This window comes from Dermochelys coriacea, chromosome 5 (genome assembly GCF_009764565.3).
Source record: "Dermochelys coriacea isolate rDerCor1 chromosome 5, rDerCor1.pri.v4, whole genome shotgun sequence".
NCBI lineage: Eukaryota > Metazoa > Chordata > Testudines > Dermochelyidae > Dermochelys > Dermochelys coriacea.
The window spans coordinates 133,308,637-133,328,671 of NC_050072.1; the positions used below are offsets into that span (position 1 = coordinate 133,308,637).

A 20,035-nucleotide genomic window follows, 5' to 3' on the forward strand; every position below is an offset into this window, starting at 1 on the left:
TCACCCTGTATTAGACCTGCCAACCATTATGCGTTTTCCGCTACGATAGTCCCTCATTTTCCCAGTGCCATTTCAAGAAACTGATTGGAGAGAACAATCAAATCTCTGTATCTGATAGCACGTTGTGGTGCAGCTTCTCACTCAGATTTCAGCACATTTGGGCACCTTCCATTCTTCACTGCAAAGGGCAGGTAGGGAGCCAGCGGGACATGTTGCTTCTAGATACTTATACAGTAGCTGCTATATGAACACCCGCTAGAGCAGGGGTGGGCAAACTTTTTGGCCCGAGGGCCACATAGAGGTATGAAAATTGTACAGTGGGCCATGAATGCTCACAATATTGGGGGTAGGGGTGTGAGAGGGGATGAGGGCTCCGGCTGGGGGTGTGGGCTCTGGGGTGGGGCCAGAAATGAGGAGTTCAGGGTGCGGGAGGGGCTCTGGGTTGGGGTGCTGGGGGATGAGGGGTTTGGGGTGCAGGAGGGGGCTCCAGGCTGGGACCAAGGGGCTCAGAGGGCAGGAGAGGGATCAGGGCAGGAGGTTGGGGTACAGGGGAGGGATGCGAGGGCTCCAGCTAGGGGTGCAGGCTCTGGGTCTGGGGATAGGGGGTTTGGGGTACAGGAGGGTGCTCCAAGCTGCGATTGAGGGGTTTGCGCTTACTGCAAGCAGCTCCCAGAAGCATGTCCCCCCTCCGGCTCCGAGGCCTGGCCAGGAAGCTCCGTGCGCTGCCCCTTCCGCAGGCACCACCCCTGCAGCTTACATTGGCTGGGAACCATGGCCAATGGGAGCTGGGGCGGGGGCGGCACCTGCGGATGGGGCAGCACGCAGAGCCACCTGATCACACCTCCGCATACTACATAGGAGCCGGAGGAGGGTCTAGCCGGTGGGGAGGTCATGCCGGCTGCTTGCTAGGAGCTGTGCAGAGCAGGGCAAGCCCCTGGCCTAGTCCCCTGGCTGGAGTGCCAGAGCGGGGCAAACCCCCGACCCAGCTCCCTGGTGGGAACGGAGGGCTGAATTAAGTGGTCTGACCGGCCGGATGTGGCCTGTGAGCCGTAGTTTGCCCACCCCTGCGCTAGAGACGGTTACAATGGAATGGCTAATCAGCAGGCAGCCCAGCCATTCCATTTAGAAGAGTGCGGAGTTACAAAGAGACAGTACAGAAAGGACTGAATTAGAAGGATAAAGACTTCCAAACCAGACTGCATTGCACTCTGTCCATTTGTACTGGCGTTGATGCATTATGCTGAAATCTGAGGGCTAGATTCCACCTTCTTATTCCACATATGCCTATATGAGAATTTAGGAGGATTCCTCTTTGCTCAGAAAGGTGCCCAGCAAACCTTGGATTTTGATCCTCATCCAGAAAAAGATAGTTGTGTGTGTATCTGCCTGGAGGTTGGGTTTTCAAATCCATGTCCCAGCCAAAGACAGCACCCCAAAGCTAATGGACGGCAGGTCCCACATGTGTGTATTCTCCTCATACCTTCTCCTTCTCTCTGGCACATGATAACTGTCTCTGCTTGGTGTGTCAAACAACCATATAGCTTGCAGCTTGCAGGTCTAAGCTGCGGCTGGGGGTTTGTCTTAAGGGGTGGCAATTTAAAGGGTGCTCAGTGTTGGCCTAAATCTGTTAGCTGCCCATTGCTCTAACTGAGAACAGAATCTGGCCAATGCTGAGAACTTTGGAAAAGCCCAGCTCCAGCGTTGATGATTGCTGTGGCTCTCCGAGTCCTTTCCAAAGCTCCCCTGGCCTTCCCAGGGATCACAGCCCACTCCTACACTCCACTCCCACTGATGGATACTGCTCTGTCCCTCCACGGCTCTCCTCCAGGCTCTCTCACTTCTGACCCATCTCTTGGAACAGCAGGCCCAAGTCAGGGACAAGCGAGGGATGCTGTTTAAGTACATTTCACCTCCAATTGGGCACTGTCAGGAGGACAGTCATGTCCCCTCTGAGTGAATCAATATGGAGTTCGGAGGCAGTGAATACTGCTAGGTTTCTGTAGGCCCTTCAATATGATAAAGGATCCTCTGCAGAAAACAGAAAGAATGAGGAGGACTTGTGGCACCTTAGAGATTAACACGTTTATTTGAGCATAAGCTTTTGTGAGCTACAGCTCACTTCATCGGATGCATTCAGTGGAAAATACAGTAGGAAGATATAAATATACAGAGAACATGAAACAATGGGGGTTGCCATACCAGCTCTAACAAGACCAATCGATTAAGGTGGGCTATTATCAGAAGGAGAAAAAACAAACAACCTTCTGTAGTGATCATTAGGATGGCCCATTTCAAACAGTTGACAAGAAGACAGTTTCCTGCAGAAAACAGGAGCTGAAGCTAATGAAACAAACAAACAAAAAAAGATCTGAGCTGAGCAGATTAGGTGTGTGTTGTGGAGCAGCACCGGAGACCGATCAGTCTCTAGTATAATACCATGGTAACCGCCACTGGTTTACAGATAAGAGCCGATTGCATCCAGTGCTGGTGAGTACAGCAGTTTTCTCCTTTATTGAGCTTTCTATAGAGATCCTTTCCTCTTGCTCTGCAAGATCGGGGGCTTGTTACAGAACCAGGAAACTCCTAGGGGCTTGTGTCTGCTTTAAATGATCTGCTACAGTGATGACAAGCCACAGGGAAAATGTAGCGCATAAGCCTGACTGGCCAGTATTCTAGCTCTAGAAGCAAATCTCCTGCAAAGCAGTTCATTTTCCATCATTATTTAATTTTCATGGGAAGAAATATACAAGTATTTATATGTTTGTAAGGCACCTATCACTGTGGCTGCTATGTATTACAATAATATCAATAATGTAGAATTACTAGCCAAAAAACCTCAACAGAACATTCGAGAAGATCTCCCTGCTACAGGCATTGTCATTCACTAATAAGAGTGGTGGATGAAATATTCAATATATAACCAAAATAATTTAATTACCAACTCCCTGCCATTGCAGCTGCTTTGGCAGGGGGGCCTCTCAGTCCCTCCTATTGTCTGCCTGTGGCACACTGTAGGTTAGTCTCTGGGGGTTGTAATACTTGGATTTACTTCAGGCAGTTGGCTTGGTGTGCGGGTGGCATTTAGGGTGTGTCTACACTGCAATTAGACTCCCATGGCTGGCCCCCCAGGGCTCAGGCTAAGGGGCTGTCTAATTGCTGAAACAGAGTTTCAGGCTCAGGTTGCAGCCTGAGCTCTAGGAACCTCCAACCTTAGCGGGTCCTAGAGGCTGGGCTTCCACCTGAGGCTGAACATCTACACCGCAATTAAACAGCCCCTTAGCCCAAGCCCTGAGAGCCTGAGTCAGCTGGCATTAGGGGTACCAACTTTCTACTCACACAAAACCAAACATCCTTGCCCCACTCCTGCCGAACACCTCCTCCAAGGCTTCACCCTGCCCTACCCCTTCTCAGAAGCCCCACCCCCCTCTCACTCCATCCCCTCTCCCTCTGTCGTTCGTTCTCCCCACCCTCACTCACTCACTCATTTTCACTGGGCTGGCTCAGGGTGTTGGGGTGTGGGAGGGGGTGAGGGCTCTGGCTGGGGGTGTGGGCTCTGGGGTCGGGCTGGGAATGAGGAGTTTGGGGTGCAGGAGGGGGCTCCAGGCTGGGGGGTTCAGAGCAGGCTCTGGGCTGGGGCTGAGGGGTTCAGCATGGGGAAGTGAAGGCTCCGGCTGGGGGTGTGGGCTCTAGGGTGGGACTGGAGATGAGGGGGTGGGTGTGCAGGAGGGTGCTCTGGGCTGGGACCTAGAGGTTTGGAGAGCGGGAGGGGAATCAGAGCTGGGGAATGGGGTTGAGGCATTGGGGGCGGGTGCAGACTCTGGGCAGTACTTACTTCAAGCAGCTCCTGCAAGCAGCAGCATGTTCCTCCTCCAGCTCCTAAGCAGAGGTGTGGCCAGGCAGCTCTGCATGCTGCCCCATCTGCAGGTGCCACCCCTGCAGCTCCCATTGGCCACAGTTCCTGGCCAATGGGAGCTGCAGAACCGGCGCTTGGGGTGGGTGCAGTGCGTGGAGCCCCCTGGCTGGCTCTACCCGTAGGAGCCAGAGGAGGGAAATGCTGCTGCTTCCGGGAGCTGCATGGAGCCATAGCAGGCAGGGAGCCTGCCAGCCCCGCTGTGCAGCCGACCAGACTTTTAATGGCCCAGTCCGCAGTGCTGACCAGAGCCACCAAGGTCCCTTTTCAATCGGGTTTTCCGGTTAAAAAACAGACACCTGGCAACCCTAGCTGGCATGGGTTAGCTGAAGCTTTTTAATTAGAGTATAGACGTACCCGCAGTGGCCTGAGCTATACAGGAGGGCAGTCTCTCTGGTGGTCCTTTCTGGCCTTAAACTCTATGACTACCTAGATTTCCATGTTTCAGAGTAGCAGCCCTCTTAGTCTGTATTCGCAAAAAGAAAAGGAGGACTTATGGCACCTTAGAGACTAACAAATTTATTAGAGCATAAGCTTTCGTGAGCTACAGCTCACTTCATCGGATGCATTTGGTGGAAAAAACAGAGGAGAGATTTATATACACCACACAGAGAACATGAAACAATGGGTTTATCATACACACTGTAAGGAGAGTGATCACTTAAGATAAGCCATCACCAACAGCAGGGGGGGGAAGGAGGAAAACCTTTCATGGTGACAAGCAGGTAGGCTAATTCCAGCAGTTAACAAGAATATCAGAGGAACAGTGGGGGGTGGGGTGGAGGGAGAAATACCATGGGGAAATAGTTTTACTTTGTGTAATGACTCATCCATTCCCAGTCTCTATTCAAGCCTAAGTTAATTGTATCCAGTTTGCAAATTAATTCCAATTCAGCAGTCTCTTGTTGGAGTCTGTTTTTGAAGCTTTTTTGTTGAAGTATAGCCACTCTTAGGTCTGTGATCGAGTGACCAGAGAGATTGAAGTGTTCTCCAACTGGTTTTTGAATGTTATAATTCTTGACGTCTGATTTGTGTCCATTCATTCTTTTACGTAGAGACTGTCCAGTTTGGCCAATGTACATGGCAGAGGGGCATTGCTGGCACATGATGGCATATATCACATTGGTAGATGCGCAGGTGAACGAGCCTCTGATAGTGTGGCTGATGTGATTAGGCCCTATGATGGTATCCCCTGAATAGATATGTGGACAGAGTTGGCAACGGGCTTTGTTGCAAGGATAGGTTCCTGGGTTAGTGGTTCTGTTGTATGGTGTGTGGTTGCTGGTGAGTATTTGCTTCAGATTGGGGGGCTGTCTGTAAGCAAGGACTGGTCTGTCTCCCAAGATCTGAGAGAGCGATGGCTCGTCCTTCAGGATAGGTTGTAGATCCTTGATGATGCGTTGGAGAGGTTTTAGTTGGGGGCTGAAGGTGATGGCTAGTGGCGTTCTGTTCTTTTCTTTGTTGGGCCTGTCCTGTAGTAGGTGACTTCTGGGTACTCTTCTGGCTCTGTCAATCTGTTTCTTCACTTCAGCAGGTGGGTATTGTAGTTGTAGGAATGCATTCAATCTCTCTGGTCACTCGATCACAGACCTAAGAGTGGCTATACTTCAACAAAAAAGCTTCAAAAACAGACTCCAACGAGAGACTGCTGAATTGGAATTAATTTGCAAACTGGATACAATTAACTTAGGCTTGAATAGAGACTGGGAATGGATGAGTCATTACACAAAGTAAAACTATTTCCCCATGGTATTTCTCCCTCCCACCCCACCCCCCACTGTTCCTCTGATATTCTTGTTAACTGCTGGAATTAGCCTACCTGCTTGTCACCAGGAAAGGTTTTCCTCCTCCCCCCCCCCCCCCCCCCGCTGTTGGTGATGGCTTATCTTAAGTGATCACTCTCCTTACAGTGTGTATGATAAACCCATTGTTTCATGTTCTCTGTGTGTGTGTATATAAATCTCTCCTCTGTTTTTTCCACCAAATGCATCCGATGAAGTGAGCTGTAGCTCACGAAAGCTTATGCTCTAATAAATTTGTTAGTCTCTAAGGTGCCACAAGTACTCCTTTTCTAGATTTCCATGGCTCAGATTACGAGCATGTTTGTGCTTTTTGCTACAAATTCAGGATGTGTCCTTTTTGTGAAAAATATTTGCACTCTGGGCTCTGTGAAGATGAGCCTATGTTTGAGTGCATCAGGTTACACTAAAAAGAACAGGAGGACTTGTGGCACCTTAGAGACTAACAAATTTATTTGAGCATAAGCTTTTGTGGGCTAAAACCCAGTTCATCGGTTAGTCTGTAAGGTGCCACAAGTACTACTGGTTCTTTTTGCTGACAAACTAACGCGGCTACCACTCTGAAACCTGTCAGGTTACACTGCAAGTCATGCAGTTTCATTCAGAAGACTGAATGTTTTCAAAGCCAATTTACAGCTTTCTTGAAGTTATGGAAAAGATGCAAGATCGTGTTCTGCAAAACCACAGAGACTAATTATTCAGGCTCAGCTCCAGCAAAGAACATGCTTAACTTTAAGCACACGAGCAGTCCAATTCAACGCAACGGGCCTTGTTGCCCAGGGATGAGATTTTCAAAAGAAAATAAAGAGTTGCTTTTCAAAAGCACAATGGGACTCCTTAAGCACTCTAAATTCTAAACACCGGCGTGCCTGGCCAGTCTGTACCTTTCATAGCATCATGTGTGCGCATGGCACTTTATAGATATATTTCATGCCAGGGTACCTGCACGAGGCACGTTCAATCTGAAATAAAGAGCATCTACCAGAGGACAGGTTTCAGAGTAGCAGCCGTGTTAGTCTGTATTCGCAAAAAGAAAAGGAGTACTTGTGGCACCTTAGAGACTAACAAATTTATTTGAGCATAAGCTTTCGTGAGCTACAGCTCACTTCATCGGATGCATTTGGTGGAAAATACAGTTGGGAGATTGATATACACACACAGAGAACATGAAACAATGGGTTTATCATACACACTGTAAGGAGAGTGATCACTTAAGATAAGCCATCACCAGCAGCGGGGGGGGGGGGAGGAGGAAAACCTTTCATGGTGACAAGCAAGGTGGGCCATTTCCAGCAGTTAACAAGAACATCTGAGGAACAGTGGGGGGTGGGGTGGGGGGGAGAAATACCATGGGGAAATAGTTTTACTTTGTGTAATGACCCATTCATTCCCAGTCTCTATTCAAGCCTAAGTTAATTGTATCCAGTTTGCAAATTAATTCCAATTCAGCAGTCTCTCCTTGGAGTCTGTTTTTGAAGTTTTTTTGTTGAAGAATAGCCACCCTCAGGTCTGTAATCGAGTGACCGGAGAGATTGAAGTGTTCTCCAACTGGTTTTTGAATGTTATAATTCTTGACGTCTGATTTGTGTCCATTTATTTTTTTTACGTAGAGACTGTCCAGTTTGACCAATGTACATGGCAGAGGGGCATTGCTGGCACATGATGGCATATATCACATTGGTAGATGCGCAGGTGAACGAGCCTCTGATAGTGTGGCTGATGTGATTAGGCCCTATGATGGTGTCCCCTGAATAGATATGTGGACAGAGTTGACAATGGGCTTTGTTGCAAGGATAGGTTCCTGGGTTAGTGGTTCTGTTGTGTGGTGTGTGGTTGCTGGTGAGTATTTGCTTCAGGTTGGGGGGCTGTCTGTAAGCAAGGACTGGTCTGTCTCCCAAGATCTGTGAGAGTGATGGGTCGTCCTTCAGGATAGGTTGTAGATCCTTGATGATGCATTGGAGAGGTTTTAGTTGGGGGCTGAAGGTGATGGCTAGTGGCGTTCTGTTCTTTTCTTTGTTGGGCCTGTCCTGTAGTAGGTGACTTCTGGTTCTCTTCTGGCTCTGTCAATCTGTTTCTTCATTTCAGCAGGTGGGTATTGTAGTTGTAGGAATGCATGGTAGAGATCTTGTAGGTGTTTGTCTCTGTCTGAGGGGTTGGAGCAAATGCGGTTGTATCGTAGAGCTTGGCTGTAGACAATGGATCGTGTGGTATGATCTGGATGAAAGCTAGAGGCATGTAGGTAGGAATAGCGGTCAGTAGGTTTCCGATATAGGGTGGTGTTTATGTGACCATCGCTTATTAGCACCGTAGTGTCCAGGAAGTGGATCTCCTGTGTGGACTGGTCCAGGCTGAGGTTGATGGTGGGATGGAAATTGTCAAAATCCTGGTGAAATTCCTCAAGAGCTTCTTTTCCATGGGTCCAGATGATGAAGATGTCATCAATGTAGCACAAGTAGAGTAGGGGCATTAGGGGATGAGAGCTGAGGAAGCGTTGTTCTAAGTCAGCCATAAAAATGTTGGCATACTGTGGGGCTATGCGGGTACCCATCGCAGTGCCACTCCTTCCCCCCCCGCTGCTGGTGATGGCTCATCTTAAGTGATCACTCTCCTTACAGTGTGTATAATAAAACCCATTGTTTCATGTGCTCTTTGTGTGTATATAAATCTCCCCACTGTATTTTCCACCAAATGCATCCGATGAAGTGAGCTGTAGCTCATGAAAGCTTATGCTCAAATAAATTTGTTAGTCTCTAAGGTGCCACAAGTACTCCTTTTCCTTCTTGCGAATACAGACTAACACGGCTGCTACTCTGAAACCTGAATATCCAGCAGTAAAATCATTTTTCCCCCATTTGAATGGTTAGCCTCTTTTCTAGTCAGGCAGCTTCACACTCATAAACCCCATGACTAGGAAAGGCACGAATCATTCGTATCTCTAATTTGAGTGATATCTGATTTTCCTTTCAAGCTTTTTTTAGTCCCCTGCCAATACTGTATTTCTGGCAGTGCTACAATGCCCTGGATTAATGCTTTGCTACTCATTGTTTGAGAACAACAAATCTAAATGGCCACATTTTCAAAAGAGCTCAGCATCCAGCAGCTCCCCAAGAAACATCTGAATAAATCTGGCTACTTCACACAATAATTCTGCAGCTTTCCCTTGCTAACAAGGGACACTCCCCATACCCTGCCCTCACTGGGAACTCTGGTTGCTGTGGCGCTCTTTGGAAGATCTGAGCCCAGCCTTTCACAACTAGAAATTGTTCAATGGACAGCTTTGATTCCAATTGAAAATGGGTACAGAAGTCTAATAATGTGTCCACAACACAAAACCACCATATTATATTGTGTGACTGGCAGCCTCTGTTCAAGAGGGACCCAAGAATTCAGTAACATGGATGTCACAGGTCAGGATTATGTGTATAAGCTGATCTATTCCTTAGAGTGAAATTTACACACTTGTCCACAGAGATGCTTGATGTAGGTTACTGTTTTGCTGTTATAAGTGTCAGCTCCAAGAGCATTGTATTTTACATGGTCAAGGGGTCCACTCACCACAGTAGCACCTCCTGCTGGCCATCCTAGGGATTAGTTCTGCTAAGTGGTGCCTCTCCCATTATCCTCTCACCCTGCAGACCCACCTCACTCCAGGAACCCAGCAGCCTCTTCATTACTCGGCCCTCTGGCCAGGCCACCATCCATATTTACCCCTTCTGGGGTTACCCAAAGTCCTTCTATGCAAATAGTGCCAGGCAGTCTTCACCTGTGCTGCCCTGATGGTGCCTCTTCCCCCAATGGCCAGCATGGGAACCATCCTCTACTCCAGGTTCCAGTCCAGGGACCCTCATCTTAGCAGTTCTGTGCTCTAGCCACTCAGCCCTCACTGCTCCTTCCTAGTCCTCCCCTAAAAGGGCCAGCTCCAGCCCAACTCCCTTCTCTTCCCAGGGAGTGACTACAGCCTACTACTTTCCTGCCATGCAGCCTTTCCCAGGAGCCCCCTGTCTGTTGCAGGCTGCCTGGCTTTATAGGCTCCACCTCTCCCGCCCAGCTGAGCCTGCCCACAATCAACCATGCTCCCTGGCTCTACCTCCAGGTGCAGCCTGTGGAGTTAATTGGCCTACCTGGCCACCTTAACTCATTTGAAAGAACACCCCATCTCACACACAGAGAATTAAAATGAAATACATCAACAAATAAACCTCTTTGCATGTACCGCCCAGAGAAGCTGCTTTGATAATATATGATTTAAATCCGCAACAAGAACTGCTGTGCTTTATCTAGTGTGGAAACCCTGGAAAGAGAGTGTTAAAAGCTCATTCCCTTCTTTCTTTTAGAAAGACATATTTTAATTTAATAAAGGCTGGAGGTTCTCTGGAATCCAAAGGATATTTTACAACAATCTGGTCAAAGAACTGGGAGGGTTTGAGCTAGAGCCTGGCAAGTTCATCTGGCCAACCAGTGTGACCATGGCTCTGGATGGAGACCTGGTTGTGAAAGATAGTAGAAACAAAAAGATCCAACTCTTCAGCCCTGATGGTTGCTATAAGAATGGGTTTTCCTATGGATCTGAACCAAGAAAAGGTCTGGGAGATGTAGCATGCACACAGGATGGCTTGTTGCTTGTGACTGATGGATAAAAAGCCATCAAGGTCTTCTCTAAAGATGGTGAGATGATCCACCAGCTGAAGTCTCTCAAAATGGACTGGAATCATTCCTACAGGATGGCAGTCCTGAAGTCCAATGATATTGCAGTGACAGACTGGACAGATGGGGGAAAAGTTCACACCATTGAGGTGGACTGGAGAATGAATGCCATCCTGAAGATGAACATGATAGATGGCTTTCATAGACCAGAGCACATTGCAGTCAATAAGGTACAGTATAGCACAAACTACTAACACAATGATTATTTACATTGTGGCAGTTTCCAAAATGCACTGAGTGCTTTCTAAACACAGGGAAACACAGTCCCTGCCCCCATGTGCTTTCAATTTGGGATGAGCAATAATTTTAATAAAAGGAGGACTTGTGGCACCTTAGAGACTAACAAATTTATTTGAGCATAAGCTTTCATGAGCTACAGCTCACTTCATCGGATGCATTCAGTGGAAAAAAAAATCCAATGAAGTGAGCTGTAGCTCACAAAAGTTTACGCTCAAATAAATTTGTTAGTCTCTAAAGTTGCAAAAGTCCTCCTTTTCTTTTTGTGGATACAGACTAACACGACTGCTACTCTGAAACCAATAATTTTAATGATGACTCTTTTGTTAGTAGTAAGTTATGGAACAAGGTGGCAGAATTGTAAGAACCAGAGCTTTATTAAACATTCTGTAAGGCTAGTACTCCATGCTGAGGCTCTTCTATTTCCCTTGGTGTCACAGCCCTGTAACAATCCCCCCTACCGCCAGGTTTACAAGCCTCCCTGATCAGCCAGGTATAGCAAAGCTAAAAATTGAACCCAGATCTCTTGGTCTCTGTCCATTGCCTTAACCACAAACTATCCTTTCTGATAAGCTGAAACAGTGCACAGAGTAAGAAGAATGTTTGAGCAAAGCATATGATGAGTGGTTTTGTTCTGTGTAGTCCTGATGATTCTGCTGAATCAGAGACACTGATTTTCTTGAGAGATCAGGATGAGATCCATTCATAGTTTCTCCACAAACCCACCAGGCTGTAGACAAACTAAGTAGTAGTAGAATTCAAAGAATGTTCTTTTTGCTGTTAATAAATTACTCCGATATGCCTTTAGCATCCAAACTCTGGAATAGATTTCTGGATTATTTAGTACCAGCAGTAAAGCCAAGCCCTTTGGAATTCTAGCAACTCTAACTAGGGTACTATCACTTTTTCCCCCCAGCAGAGTGAAGAGATACTGGTTACTGAAGGGCAGCTCTTTGGAAAATACCAAGGCTGCTGTCTCAAGATTATGGACAGTGAAAGAATTCTGAAGAAAACAATTGGACCAGACTATGGCAACAAATTCACCTTTGTGAATCCCTCTGAAGTCTGTGTAGATTCAAATGAGAACTTGTTTGTTGCAGATGAAGGACAAAACCGCATAGTGATGTTTAACCCCGATGCATCCGATTGCTTTAGTAGTAACTCAAGATCTAGAGGGTCCTTGTGGGCTTTCGGTGACAAAGGATGGGCTCTTGGCAGTAGCTGACTGCTATCATCACAGTGTAAAGTTCTACAGATATAGATGAGAGTAGGTGAATGCCTTATCTTAGCAATTGAACTTGCCTCAGTAAATACCTTTGTACATGGTGAATAAAATAGAAATGTAAAAATCTAGGTTAACATGGGACAGAATCGTGATCACTGGGCTGCTTCTACCAAGCAGAATAAAAACATTCTAGACTTATGGAAGAAAGCACTATAGGTTAGGACTTGGAGCCAAGAACTCCTGCAGTATAATCTCAGTTCTGCTATTGCTTTACTGTATGGTCTTGGGCAAATTACAACCTTATATCATGTCACAGTTCCTGCACCTGGTAAATAGGATTCATGCTACTTACCTACCTACTTCACTGGAGAGTGGTTTAGAAGAATAGGAGTACTTGTGGCACCTTAGAGACTAACAAATTTATTTGAGCATAAGCTTTCGTGAGCTACAGCTCACTTCATCGGAGCTGTAGCTCACGAAAGCTTATGCTCAAATAAATTTGTTAGCCTCTAAGGTGCCACAAGTCCTCCTTTTCTTTTTTGCGAATACGGACTAACACGGCTGCTACTTTGAAACTTGTTCAGAAGAATGAATGTTTGGATGCTGCATTGAAGATATAAAATGCTATGCAAGTGCTAACTGATATTATTATTAGATAATCCCAAATTCAGAGGTAGTTTAGAATGTGTGCCAGGTTTTTTCTGATAAGTAAGGGGAAAACTGTAGGATCTCAGATCCGATGTATAGTCATTGTTGGTATATACTGACATTTGAAGAGCTAATTAAAGTGATCAATTCTGTTCATTTGCCTAATGCTATTAGGATATGAGTTTCCTACTTGTAAGCTTTCCAGATGTGCTGGGATGTACTCTCCTGAAGACAGGGTTATCCTACATGTGGCCGCTGAATTGAGACTATGAGAGTATTTGTATTCAGGGCTCTCTCTTACTTTTTTGCTGTAATGGTGTTACAACAAAAAAACTTCAAAAACAGACTCCAAGGAGAGACTGCTGAATTGGAATTAATTTGCAAACTAGATACAATTAACTTAGGCTTGAATAGAGACTGGGAGTGGATGAGTCATTACACAAAGTAAAACTATTTCCCCATGTTATTTCTCCCCCTCACCCCATCCCCCGCTGTTCCTCAGACTTTTGTTAACTGCTGGAAATGGCCCACCTTGATTATCATCACAAAAAGTTTTCCTCTTTCCCCCACTCCTTCCTGCTGGTAATAGCTCATCTTAAGTGATCATTCTCCTTACAGTAAAAAGAAAAGGAGTACTTGTGGCACCTTAGAGACTAACAAATTTATTTGAGCATTTGTTAGTCTCTAAGGTGCCACAAGTACTCCTTTTCTTTTTGCGAATACAGACTAACACGGCTGCTACTCTGAAACCTCTCCTTACAGTATATATGATAAAACCCATTGTTTCATGTTCTCTGTGTGTGTATATAAATCTCCCCACTGTATTTTCCACTGAATGCATCCAATGAAGTGAGCTGTAGCTCATGAAAGCTTATGCGCAAATAAATTTGTTAGTCTCTAAGGTGCCACAAGTACTCCTTTTCTTTTTTTCGGTGTTGCACTGGGAATCATTCAAATATCTCCTCTCACTGCAGTTTTTCCACCAACTCCAAATGTGTTGTAATAATCTCTGTAACCTGCCTTCCTGCCATCTCTTTTGGTCAAGAGTCTTCTACCCGAGCCTCCCACTGGATTCTAGTTGCTTCCTAATATGAAGTATCTTGATTCTTCTTCTTTAAGAAGGGGAGTGTTAAATAAGAAGGGGAAAAGTTAAATATTGGAGAGGGGTTTTCTTTTCATAGACACAGAAGATCATGAGCAGTACTACAGGAACTTCTCTTCCTCAATTCAGAATTGCAAAGAAACAATGATGGGGTCCTCACTTCAACAACACTAACAAGGGCGGATAACACCAATATGTTAAAAAAAACAACCCTGTGAATTAGTCAGATATGATTTATCAGTAAGTATCTGCAAGTGGGTAAAAAGGGGTAAGGAGGTGTACACTGACATAGGTTACATGCCAAGGGGCCAGAAGGAAGGAGCAGAGCAGGATGATGTAAGAAGGTTCAAGTCATAGTTTGGGAAAACACAGTTACTTACGTTACAGTAACTGTGATTCTTCGAGATGTGCTACACATGTGGATCCCACTCATGGTCCATGTGCACCTCACCTGGCATCCACATGCACAGGGACTCCAAGACTTTAACTTTCAGTCTCCTCTTAGGCCTTGTCTTCCGTTGGAGAAAAGGTCTGTTTCAACATGTGTGAGCTAACACCTAGTAAATGACAAATCTGCCTGTATGCAGAGGGCTGACCAAAGGCCAATGCACCACTTAAGCTGTCACTCATACACTCCCTTAGAGTATGTCTATATCTCAAGCAGAGGGTGTTATCGCCAGCTTGAGGATACATACCCCCACTAGCTCTGATCAAGTTAGCATGTTTAAAATAGTGCGTCAGGCAAGCAGCAATGGGGCTACGCCACCTCAAGTACAATACCTGTCCGAGATGCTGGTGTAATCCACACACCTCCTGTGTGTGGTGTTCTGTCCCCTCTAGTGGCACTGAGACCACTTAGAGAGAGAGAGAGAGATTATGAGTCTGCTCTACAGCCTTAGCTAACAACTAGTTGACTTTCAGCTCATGCACTAAGCTCCAAAGGGCCCAGGTTTGATCCTGATGACTGGGGTCTGTCAGTGTTACACTAGGCAAGTACTCGTGGTGGCTAGCCCCTCACAATGCTGCGGCCACAGTCTGTTTTTACCACACTCGCTCAATTAGAGCTAGCATAGGTATTTCTCATCAAGCTGGGAATTACACCCCCGTTTTGAAGTGCAGATATACCCTTAGATACCCTTGCACTTGTTTTCTAACATGTAACATTCACCACCTTAGAAATCAGATCTGAAATTTGCTTAAAGTGTTCAAACGTGCCGTGGGGAACTTGGTTTCCTGGAAGGTGTGATAACAGACACCAATGCTGTACATTCTTCCTGGGGTTGTCTGAAAGGAATGTCTCATTATCAAGCTTTAAAATATTGTTTACAAAACCCAAGGGATTCGGTGGGCTTGGCACATGAAACAACACTGACCACAAAGTGGTTAAAGAATAAGCACAATGTATTAATAAAACATTTTAGCAAACCAATAGGTTATCGGTGATGTGTCCTTAGACAACCAATTATTTTAATCCAGAGATTTGAAATAGAACCATTTTATGTTAACGATTTAAACAACCATTTTATTTTTTAAACATACTAAAACAATAGCATTAGTACAATATGAACATAGTCATCAGAATGTAGGAACCTCAAGAGGAAATCTAGTCTGTCCCCTGGCACCATGGCAGGATTACATATTAATAAGCCTGAAGGATTCCAGGGCGTGCAAGACAGGACAAATGGTGGTATCCTCAATCTTTAACATGCTCCTTCCTTTACAATCTTTATATTCATGTCATGTTCCCTAGGGAAAACAAGAAAAAACTATCAAGCTTTCTCAAGCTGGGTCAAGGTATGCAATGTTCCAGGGAAATGCTCTCATAGATCAGATGCACAATGCACCCAGTTTAAATAGAGACTTCCTACACCCAAAACAGATACTGAAATCTTTGTTGTCAACTCCAGTGTCTTTCTACATAAAAGGAAAACACCAGGCAAGCTTGCGTTGCACCCTTCCATTGCCTATTATATGTCACCCCCTGAGAAACAATCCGCCTCAGCAGCTCAGCACATCTTCAGTCAGATGGCACAAAGAGCCCTGATACGAATCTCACCTGCAGTAACTGCAGAGCTCGCACTTGTTCTGGTAGGTTCTCCCGTCACTGCCACAGACAGGGCGATAATACAAAAAACACATTGGTTTGAGGATGTAATGAACACAAACAGGCTGGAAAAATTGAAGGAAAAATCATGAGATCAGTATTTCATTATTTAGACTTTCATGGAGAAAGCCAGAGTGAATACAAATCAGAGGGCTGCCTTCTGCACACCCAGAGCAATCCCCACTGAATCCAGTCGAGAAGCCTGGGGTGTAACGCAAAGTCTGGCCCATGGTCACTGATCGTGGTAAATGGAAGAGTAATTTTTACTGCTAAAAGTTATTTGAAAATAAAACATGCGTATGACACCTACGTTCAATCAGAGAACGTTATACACCCCTTGGCTAGTAACAGCATTGGTTGTAAGAGAAATTGGGGGGGGAAGGGGGTTCAAAGGCCTCATTGGCAGCTAGACACCAAACTCCCATTGAAAGTCAAGGGCCGTTAGGTGCCTAACTTGCTGTTGTGTTTTTGAGACTCTCCCCCCCTTACCCTTTTGGGGGAAGAGCTACAGACAGCACTTACCAACAGAAATAAGAGAAAACTCCAAGTTCCACCTTAACAGATGGGCAATGTGGAAGTGATTAAGATGGAAACACTGAATGAGCAGATGTGATCCTTGGTCATTGGCCAGGGAGTTAAAGTCATCAGTAACTTTCTCTAAGTTTAAGCAAAGATCAGTTGATGTTACATAGTCTTAGGCTTAGCTAAGCCCTTTTGTACAGAATGTTTCTTTTGCTTTATGCACCACCACCTCCATTTAGATCAGAAAGGGAACTAAATAGCCTGTCCAATGCTGGATCACGTTCAACAGTCATTTATGTAAGAATCAGATAAACACTTTCTCTCTGGTCTCCCTTTATGGAAAGGGGAGCGATCAGGGGTCTAGAATTGTCTTGCTCACTCACAGTCCCCTGCTTTCACCACTATACAAGACTGGCCCTGCCATCTGTGCTTATAGAAAAATATATCCACTCCACTCCCATGTGTTCTATAATAATACATACAGAAAAGAGCAGACAGGGAATGGGATGAATTCAGGCTGATGACAGTGAGCAACAGAGCTGGGTGAATAATTTGTAACAAATAATTTTTTCAATCAATTTTGCCTATTTCATTGTCTGCGAACAGATAGTGATTTCTCCATATTTATTATCTATTCAAAATTCTTTGCTTAATAATTTCTGGGAATAATTCCCAGCCTGTAGCTTGTTCATGAGGAATTTGTAGTGAGCATTTGATATTTAAAATTTGATCTGCATGGAGTAATTTTGATCAGACACATAAATCAAAAGATACGTTTCTGGTCCCTGATTGGCTGAGTGAAATTTTGACTCAAGTTTCCAGTTTGAATACTTGTGATTAAAAGTTCAAAATTTGCTTTTTCTGCCTTGTCACTTAAAATTATCTGTTCCATGATCATTCCTGCCAGTAACCTTATTTGTTAGACTGTTTATGGAAAGCAGAAGGGTGCAAGATAGTCACAGCAAATTTGTTTAAAAATTCAAATGAATATTATCAGTATTTGCTCAGTTCTATTGAACAATATTTCATACATGTAACAGAGTAAACAAAGAAAGATCTTACATAGCTTGGTAATTGTCCAGTTCTATTTAGTCCTGCATATCTTCCTGTGCCTTCCTCTGAAATACAATTTGTTCTTGTGAAATCAAAACATAAGGTTAAAGTGGTGAACACTGCATCCATGATCAAACTTTAGTGAAATGTGCATAGAATTAATCTATGTAGCCATGTGTTCCTCATCCTCCCACAGTATGTTTGCTACAATCATTTGTTGTTTCTTGTTTTAATTTAGATTGGAAGATTTGGGGGCACAGACTATCTTTAATGATGGGCAAATGAGTGTGGAGAACTACATCGAACGATAAGATGCAATATGAATGTTTCCCTTAGGCAGTCTCTGCCAGGGCTACCTAGATCACAGCTCTGGTGCCCTGGGGAGTAACTGGGGCTGCATGCCAGATTCTCCCCAACAGCAGAAAATGGGCAAGGAGCAAACAAAGCCATAATTTCTCTCCCTCCCCCCATAACTGGGCAATGGAACTGGCTGGTTATGGGGGGTGAGAGATGGAATATGCTGCACCCCTTAAAGGAGAGTCACAAATTATTCCCCCCTGCCCCAGCACAAACAGGATCACTGTAAGGCACAGTCCCGGTGCATCCTCCAGATCACACCCAACACTGTGAGCTGCCTGCAAATAGCATGATCCCTCTATGGGCAAAATCCTGGCCCCATTCAAGACAATGGGAGATTTACCACAGACTTCAATGCAGCCACCATCTCACTCTATGTATTTATACAATGCCTAGCACAATAGAGTCTCCTTCTTAACAAATAATAAAATAAGAGCTGCAAGATAGGGCAAAAACGTGTAATAAAATCCCAAGCACTGATCATCCACCTGTTATAGAAAGGTCACCGTTAAACGAAAGAATATTGGGTCAAATCCTGCAGTATGCTGCCAATGGGACCTTTGGCCGAGGAAAGACCGAGGACTGAAGGAATTAGCCCATTGACTCTCAGGACTTGATCCTCCAGATACTATAGGATGTAGTACTGTTCTTATTACCAGGACTAAATCCATGGAAATCAAGAATATAAGTGAGTCTTCAGCATCCCTGAAATATCTGGTCACTTTTATTTAGTTGCTCAGCTGTGGCTATAGGTAGCTAACTCAAACATCCAAGTTTGAAAGTTTTGGTTCAGTGTTTTTCGGCAAATGAAAAATGTATCCCCTGCAACACATTGAAACAGGAAAGAAAATATACGAAAACTTACCGGCAAAAGCAGAGAAGCAAAACAAGAGCACAGTGATGTGAACTTTAAAATTCATCTTGGTTTTGACATCACCCACACACTAGTAGATCAAAAGCTTTGCTCTGATACTGTTTCTGGGCAGCAGTTAACAGTAACTCTTTTCATAAAGAAGTGTCTATTATATGGGCTGGGAAGTGCCAGAGTTGTTTATTCTTGGTATTTAACTCTTTCACTTCTCACTGACTCTTTGGAAACTCCACCTCCCACCTCCTTGCTCAATTCCCCTGACTGCTCTTCTCCTGCCCTATCCCCGAGGAAGCCCGCTAATCCATTTCCCTGTCACCTAATAAATTCCATCTACAGTCAAAACTCTGATCATCCTTTGAGGACCTGGAGCAACCTCCCATTCACCAGCACCCCGGTTATCCTACCCTGCTCATCCCGCATTCCACCCACCTTTCCTGACAGCAATACCCTCACCCCAAGTAACCCATACAACGAATCCTTAAAAATACCCTCTGCAGAGCAAATTCCCCACTACAACAGCAACTCGACTCATGCTGCTGGTTACAACATGCGCTCAACGGAGGAATCATGGGTGAAATTCCCTGGGCTATTACCTAGGTCAAAAGAGATCATCATGATGGTCCTGTCTGGCCTTAAAATCTATGCAGCTATGATTTTCAGAGATACAGAGCCCCCACAATTCTCACTGACTTCAGGTGGAGATGTGGGTGTTCAGCACTTTTGAAAATCGGGTCCTTGGCACCCACATGTGTCTACCTACATACACAGAGCTTCTGGTCAGGGAGATATCCCACAGCCCTCACCAGCAGCAGGGGTAGTCTTCTTGGAAGTCCTCAGGAGGAGATGTCTTTTGGGAAGTGGCAGGCCAGTCTGTTCCACACACTAAGAGCACTTTCATCTTCCTTCTGTGGGAGGGGGATGTCTGAGAACTGTTTTTCTTCCAATCCTCTGCATGGGTGGGTGCAGGGGGTGTAGTGAACAGCATAAGCTGCTTCTTCCTCTTCTCAGAAAGTGGGAGAATTTAGAATAGCTTCTTTTCCCCACCTCATTGGAGCAGGAAGTCCAGGTGGAGTCTCCTTAGTTCCCACTGTGGAGCCTACTGATGGTGCTAAGTTCCCAGTGGGGCACATTTGTAGGGGGCCTCAAGTGCCGTACTTCCTACTCAGGCAATGAGGGGAGTGCTCCTGTCAGAAGTGGCATGAGTGCCAGGTTTGCATGGACACATGCACCTGCTGCTGGGTTGGGCTTGAAACTCCTCAGGCATTTCAAGGGGAGAAAAAGTACCCTGGCAGAGGCTGCAGGATCAGCTGCTAATAGCTGTTGTAGGCCCCAGGGCCAACTCACTGTGGGACCAGGCTTCCCTCCCCCACATCATCCTGGGTGTTAGCATCACCCTCAGACTCTGGTGGGAAGGGCAAAGGCAAAGGGGGACACAGTCAGAGAACTTTTTTTAAATTCCACGCAGTTCAAGAAGACATTGCTTTAAAATAACTAAATGTGGGG

General features: G+C 45.4%; 2 protein-coding genes across 4 annotated transcripts; one reads left to right on the plus strand and one right to left on the minus strand.

Annotated features, from left to right (window-relative positions):
- Window positions 1-9,683: 9,683 nt before the first annotated feature.
- On the plus strand, window positions 9,684-12,240 carry LOC122460351 (tripartite motif-containing protein 2-like). Of its 2 annotated transcripts, none has more exons than XM_043515073.1 (2): window positions 9,684-10,583; window positions 11,567-12,240. In XM_043515073.1, exons 1-2 carry the CDS (start codon window positions 10,380-10,382, stop codon window positions 11,873-11,875), a joined length of 513 nt encoding a protein of 170 aa, XP_043371008.1. In that variant the 5' UTR covers window positions 9,684-10,379; the 3' UTR covers window positions 11,876-12,240. The 2 variants fall into 2 exon arrangements, with proteins under 2 accessions (XP_043371008.1, XP_043371009.1); XM_043515074.1 differs by having other exon boundaries at window positions 9,689-10,583; window positions 11,570-12,240.
- A 2,857-nt stretch (window positions 12,241-15,097) lies between these two features.
- On the minus strand, window positions 15,098-19,552 carry LOC119856278 (trypsin inhibitor ClTI-1-like). Of its 2 annotated transcripts, XM_043514909.1 has the most exons (5): window positions 19,336-19,552; window positions 18,527-18,662; window positions 17,314-17,369; window positions 15,682-15,794; window positions 15,098-15,371 (listed from the first exon to the last, which is right to left on the minus strand). In XM_043514909.1, exons 2-5 carry the CDS (start codon window positions 18,579-18,581, stop codon window positions 15,326-15,328), a joined length of 270 nt encoding a protein of 89 aa, XP_043370844.1. In that variant the 5' UTR covers window positions 18,582-18,662; window positions 19,336-19,552; the 3' UTR covers window positions 15,098-15,325. The 2 variants fall into 2 exon arrangements, with proteins under 2 accessions (XP_043370844.1, XP_038259565.1); XM_038403637.2 differs by lacking the exon at window positions 19,336-19,552 and having other exon boundaries at window positions 18,527-18,764.
- Between the last annotated feature and the right edge of the window lie 483 nt (window positions 19,553-20,035).